This window comes from Nylanderia fulva, unplaced genomic scaffold, assembly GCF_048542155.1.
Source record: "Nylanderia fulva isolate GAGA-0341 unplaced genomic scaffold, ASM4854215v1 Scaffold117, whole genome shotgun sequence".
In the NCBI taxonomy this organism is placed as follows: Eukaryota; Metazoa; Arthropoda; class Insecta; order Hymenoptera; family Formicidae; genus Nylanderia; species Nylanderia fulva.
This window is the reverse complement of record NW_028189376.1, coordinates 366,395-372,838: the sequence shown is the minus strand read 5'-3', so window position 1 is coordinate 372,838 and position 6,444 is coordinate 366,395. Positions and strand designations below refer to the sequence as shown.

The following is a 6,444-nucleotide window of genomic DNA, read 5'->3' as shown; positions in this document are numbered from 1 at the left end:
ATCATGGATTCAAACATCATGTTGATAATTATTATGAAGTATCTTATACAAGCACGGGATGAACCAATAATAAGATATGCAGAGATAACTATGAAAAAAGTTATTTCAATGTATATTTTATATTTGCGTTATAAGAAACTGCAAGAAGACAAAAGGAACCGTAAAATATGGGTCTTGTGTGAGTTTTGATTGAGTATTAGACTGTCAAGCTTCTTTTTATGTTGCACACTTTCAGTTTGATATATATACGTCTCTTTCCTTTAACATAAATAAATAAACAACTAAAATTATTGCTTATATAAATGACTCAATTGATTGTTCTGACATACTATACGTACTCATAATAACCACAGCATTGCTGTCAACATTTATAAGATCTCTGTAGTTTCATCGTATGTTTTGAAACAATGGTGGTTCAAAATTATTCCACATGATCCCCTGAAAATAAAACCGCAATGAAATCTGTTGCCCGATGCAAAAGGAAGGAACTAGAAACCGAGAAGCCCACTGCCTGGTATAGGAGTCTGGACTGGTGCCGGCTCATCCGCCGAGCCGGCTCATATACTTGATCGACGGTCTCCCGCGTCGAGCGCATGGCGGGGGTAGCACCGATAGCGCGACGGCGCAGTAGGGGGACGCTCGGAGTGGGGCAGCCTGTGTATGGCGTTTAGGGGCGCCTTAGGCGCCAGAGCCTCACGTGGCGGGCGGGTAATCGGTCCGCGAGGCGGGCGGGTAATCGGTCCGCGAGACGGTAGTAACGGCGATGCCCTTACAAGTTATTTAATGTATATTTAGAATGTGATCGATATAAATAAAAATAAGGTGCATACATAAATCATAAAATGGCATTTCCTTTCCAAAATGCATCATTACGTACTGATGAAAGTTTTGCTTCAATGTCAGATCCAGATCATCATAAGTCAATATAGCTCTTTTGTCAGAATTAAATATTGGGTTAATTTCCCATATTCCTTTGGATTACATGCATTTGGTTAATTTTCGATGCATACCTAAATTTCTAATATATTGTTATTAAAAGAAGATCTAATATATTCTATTTTTATTAAAAATTTAACAAAGTTTTGTAATATAAAGATAAATTAACGTATAAGACAAGCAATAAGAGCCAAATCGCGGATGACAGTGCTTTATAGTAGGGATACTAGGGGAGTTCTAACCCGGGGCAATGAGGGGGGGTGAGGGGCGGGGGGGAATCGGGGGCGAGGGGGGTGACGTCACGCGGGGGAGGGGGTCTTATCAGTAGATAAGCTTATCTTTGTTTATAAACATATCAGATAACCTGATAAGGGGATCATGTTACCTGATATATTTATAAACAAGATAAGATAAGGGGATCATGTTACCTGATATGTTCATAAACAAGATAAGATAAGATAAGCGGCGTCTTTGAGCGGTATCAAAGTTTTCATAAATTTTCTCCGAAAATCCAAGATAAGATAAGCTAAGTTTTCGAATCCAAGATAAGCGGCGTCTTTGTAAGGTATCAAAGATAAGCTTGAGCGGTATCAAAGTTTTCATAAATTTTCTCCGAAGATAAGATAAAAATTCTGCGAATGGCTGCCGCCGTTTTTTAGGCTGGATCGCGCCGACAATCAAGGGGGTTGCGTTTCTTCATCTAAATTTGATAAGATAAAAATTCTGCGAATGGCTGCCGCCGTTTTTTAGGCTGAGCGCCGACAATCGGATATCTAAGTTTGATAAGATAATTCTGCGAATTACTAAGAACAAAAGGTTCGCCGACAATCAAGCGGGTTGATCCGTACAGGTTGCGACATGTTAATCCGATCCGGCGTGTCGATCCGACGGGGTGAAATTTATCTATGTATTTCTAAGAATTATCAGCGATATCTAAATTTTCTCCGAAGATATCACACAAATATTTCTCGCGAATTAACAATTGCATCATCATCCTCACGAACAAAGGGATGATCGGGATATATAATGAGGACCGATGCAGCTGCCGGGCCATAGTACCACTGGCGAGCGCACGCTTCATTCGAGGTGCAAGAAAAAAAGTTTAGTGTGCAAAGAAGTTTTTTTTGTAATAAGTGTGAAAAAGTGAATTTTTTACAAAAATGGAGAACGTTGAGCGCGACCTGTTGGAGCGTTCCCGCCAAGTTGCTAACTTGGGCGAATATTTCGGATGGCTGCAAGAGTGCGAAGAATTTATCGAAGAGCTGGAAGAACGCAGCCGTGCCAAGCGTCCGCGTCTCTCGATTGGACATAGACAATCTCTGGTGGCGAGAATAGCGCGACTCGAGGGTGCAAAGGTGCGCTTGCAGAGACGGTATGTCGGTGAATCCATGCCTAGTGGCGGCGGATTCAGTGGCGGCGGCAATAACGCGCAAAGACTCGTTTGGCGCGAAATCGATACGGCGTTCGATAGCCGTATACTGACCGGCGCGGTAATTAACGCAGACCACATCGAACCGCGTCAGTTTTTGGAAAATGCCGCAGACATTGTAGTCGAGAACGTGGAGAATGTGCTGCAGAGACACATCAGTGTAAAAGTGAACACTGTTTTCAACGGTGAATTTGTGTCCGGTGACAAGCGCGCCAATAAAAGTATTAACACGAGAAACTTTGAACTCTTTCGCACGTCCGATGTACGCGAGTGGTACGAGCGCCGCGTAATCGAGCCCACGCTAGCATCGCTAGAAGAGTTCCAGGAACGCGATAGCGGCTGGGCATTGTCGCGGATAATAGATTTGACAGTGAATGTAAATAAGTACAATCCAATGCGCGCGGGATGTCATGTCAAATTACCGCAAAAAATTATGGCAAAGAGAGCGGTGGTTAATGTGCAATCAGCGGACAATGCGTGTTTCGCATGGTCGGTGGTGGCCGCTCTGTACCCCGCTGAAAGAACATATGGAACGAGAATCCTCTTATCCACATTACACAACAGTGCTGAATCTCCAAAACATTGAGTTTCCAGTGACTGTGAATCAAATTAAAAAATTCGAACTTGCAAACGACATCTCCGTAAACGTGTACATCATCGAGAACGAGAACATCGTCCCGTTGCGTCTTTCGGAAAAAAAGAAGGACAGGCACGTCAATCTGCTGTACGTGGAGGACGAACACGGGCATTTCACATGCATAAAAATCTGTCTCGTCTCGTGAGCTCACAACTGAGCAAAAAAAATGGTCAAAAATTTATATGCGATCGGTAAGTATATATATATATATATATATTATTTATTACACGTAAATTATATTTTTAATTAAATTTTCATTAAATTTTTTACAGATGCCTACATTATTTCGGAGCGGTGGATAAATTGCAGGCGCATATGGAAGATTGCGGGAAACTGAACGACTGCGCTATTCGGTTGCCGAGCGAGAATGACAAGTGGCTCAGCTTCGACAACTACACGAGGAAGGAGCGGCTGCCGTTTGTAGTGTACGCCGACCTCGAGTGTGTTTTGGCAAAGACCGAAGATGCCAAAAATCATCAACACCATCAAGTGTTCAGCATCGCATACTATGTACAGTGTTCGTACGACAGTTCGTTGTCCGCGTACAATTCCCGCCGTAGTGTCGATTGCGTCGCATGGTTCGCCGAACAGCTTAAAAATTTAGCAATCCGCGTAAAAAATATTTTAACGACCAATGTCCCCATGGTAAATTTAACGCCTGACGAGTGGTTAAAATTTCGCACCGCGACGCATTGTCACATTTGTGAAAAACCGTTTGACGAAGACGATACACGCGTCCGCGATCATTGCCACCTCACCGGGCGGTACAGGGGTCCTGCGCATTCAAATTGTAACTTAAATTACAAAGAATCATTTTGTATTCCTATAGTCTTTCACAATCTGTCCGGCTACGACGCGCATTTTATTATCGAGGACATAGCCACAGCGTTCGAAGGGGAAATCGAATTACTGCCGATAACAAAGGAAAAATACATTTCATTCTCGAAGACTGTTAGATTGACACAAGATAATAATTCGAAAAATTATATTAAATTACGCTTTATCGATTCGTACAAGTTTCTCAGCGCTAGTCTCGACAAATTAGCGTCATTTTTGGATAAAGAAAAACTAAAAATTTTACATTCGGAATATCAAAATTTAACTAGTGAAAAATTCAATTTATTGACACGGAAGGGCGTCTTTCCGTACGAATACATTGACTGCGTGGACAGATTACAAGACACACGTTTACCGCCGCGCGACTCATTTTACAGTTCCTTAACCGGCGACACAGTATCCGAGAGTGATTACACGCACGCCGAGACCATCTGGAGCCGATTCTCCCTTCGAACGCTAGGCGAATATAGCGATTTATATTTAAAAATTGATGTCTTGTTATTGGCCGATATATTTGAGAATTTTCGCGATAGTTGTATAAAAAGTTACGGACTCGATCCCGCGTATTATTATACTCTCCCCGGATATACATGGGACGCCATGTTAAAACATACGAATATAAAATTTGAATTATTAACAGACATTGACATGGTAATGTTTGTCGAACGAGGTATACGCGGCGGCCTTAGTCAATGTTCAGGCCGATACGCACAGGCTAATAACAAGTACATGCAATCGTACGACCCATCGAAACCCTCATCGTACCTCATGTATTTCGATGTAAATAATTTGTACGGATGGGCAATGTGTCAACCATTGCCGTATGCCGATTTTCGGTGGGTCGACGATATATCGAATTTTGACGTATCATCTATCGCGTTCGATTCGCCTATAGGCTATGTTCTCGAAGTAGATTTAGAGTATCCGCGGCATCTTCATGACGCGCACATTGACCTACCGTTTTGCCCGACGCGCGATAAGCCGCCCGGCAAGCGGGAGTATAAACTCCTCGCAACGCTTTGCGATAAGAAGCGCTACGTGATACACTATCGTAATCTACAGCAGTGCACGCGCCACGGGCTACGCATAACAAAAATATACCGCATACTACAATTCACGCAGTCAGCGTGGCTGCAAAAATACATCGAACTCAACACGCAGTTTAGAACACATGCGAAAAACGATTTTGAAAAAAATTTATATAAATTGATGAATAATGCGGTATTCGGCAAGACGATGGAAAATGTGCGCAATCATGTTGATGTAAAATTATTAACAAAATGGGACGGACGGTACGGTGCGGAGGCAATGATCGCGAAACCAAATTTTCATAGTACTAGCGTATTTTCGGAAAAATTAGTTGCAATTGAATTACGCAAACTCGAAGTTAAAATCTACAAACCAATCTACGTCGGCATGTGCATACTCGACATATCAAAAGTATGTCTTTATGAATTTCATCACGAATACATGTCACCGCTCTATCGTGACAATTGTAGAGTAATGTACACCGACACGGACAGTTTAATTTATCAAATTAAATGTCAGGATGTCTATGAAAATTTGAAACGCGATATCGCTCGATTCGATACCAGCGACTACGCCGCGAATAATGCGTACGGTATACCACTCGCGAATAAAAAGGTGCCAGGTCTGATGAAAGATGAGAATAACGGCGCGATAATGACCGAATTCGTCGGGCTTAGAGCAAAAATGTATGCTTTGCGGGTGGACGGTAAAAAGGACACTAAAAAGGCAAAAGGCGTCAAAAGTAACGTCGTAGCGCGTAGTATAACATTCGACGATTATACGCGTTGCCTTAATGACGAAATTGAAATGACGCGTCAGCAGTCATGCATAAGATCGAAATTGCATAAAGTGTATACCATCAGCGAGACAAAAATTGCTCTAAGTCCCTACGACGACAAACGGTATGTCGTACCTGAGTCGACCGACACCTTGCCGTGGGGACATTATAGAATACCGTTGTAAATTATATTTATTATATTTATTATATTTATTATATTGTGAGGATGTATTAATGAGAAGTATATATTTTTTGTTATATATTTTTATATATTTTTATATATATGGTATAATATATATTATGTTATACAATGATTGAATAAAATACATTAAATAACATTGTTTTTATGTATCCAAGAATTGTGCGAACTGTCGAATCCCAGCCATTTCACGTAAACCTCGTCACCCCTCCTGCGCAGTATTTTCTCCACGAGGTACACTTCCGGACAATTTGCGCGATGCAGCTCGTGCTCGTAAAACGCTCCAGCGATAGATGTCTTGCGATAATCCTCGAGTAGATATGTTACGGGATTAGTATGCTGCACTTTAACAATCTTAAACACCTCGGTTGTCCAATTTGGCGTGTAACCCTTCTCGAAAAGTTGTTTGTACTTGCTGACGCGTACTTGATCACCTACTTTGAACTTTGCCGGGCCCGCGATTTTTACACGATTGTACACGGTAGCCAAGAGTCTTTCGGCGATCGCGGGGGTAACGTCGGCGGGTCGCATACCAATCGTTCGATGCTTGCGTCCGTTGTAATCTGATACGAGGCGTGGCAGTATGTCGAATTGTAAGT

The 6,444-nt window shown here is 42.1% G+C and overlaps 1 protein-coding gene across 1 annotated transcript; it reads left to right on the top strand.

Annotated features, from left to right (window-relative positions):
* The first annotated feature begins 2,064 nt into the window (after nt 1–2,064).
* On the top strand, nt 2,065–4,033 carry LOC146724780 (uncharacterized). Its single transcript, XM_085489753.1, is given in 4 exon segments — nt 2,065–2,888; nt 2,890–3,143; nt 3,275–3,531; nt 4,020–4,033. Coding segments are annotated over 4 exon segments (1,317 nt in total). The 5' UTR covers nt 2,065–2,096.
* Nucleotides 4,034–6,444: the final 2,411 nt, after the last annotated feature.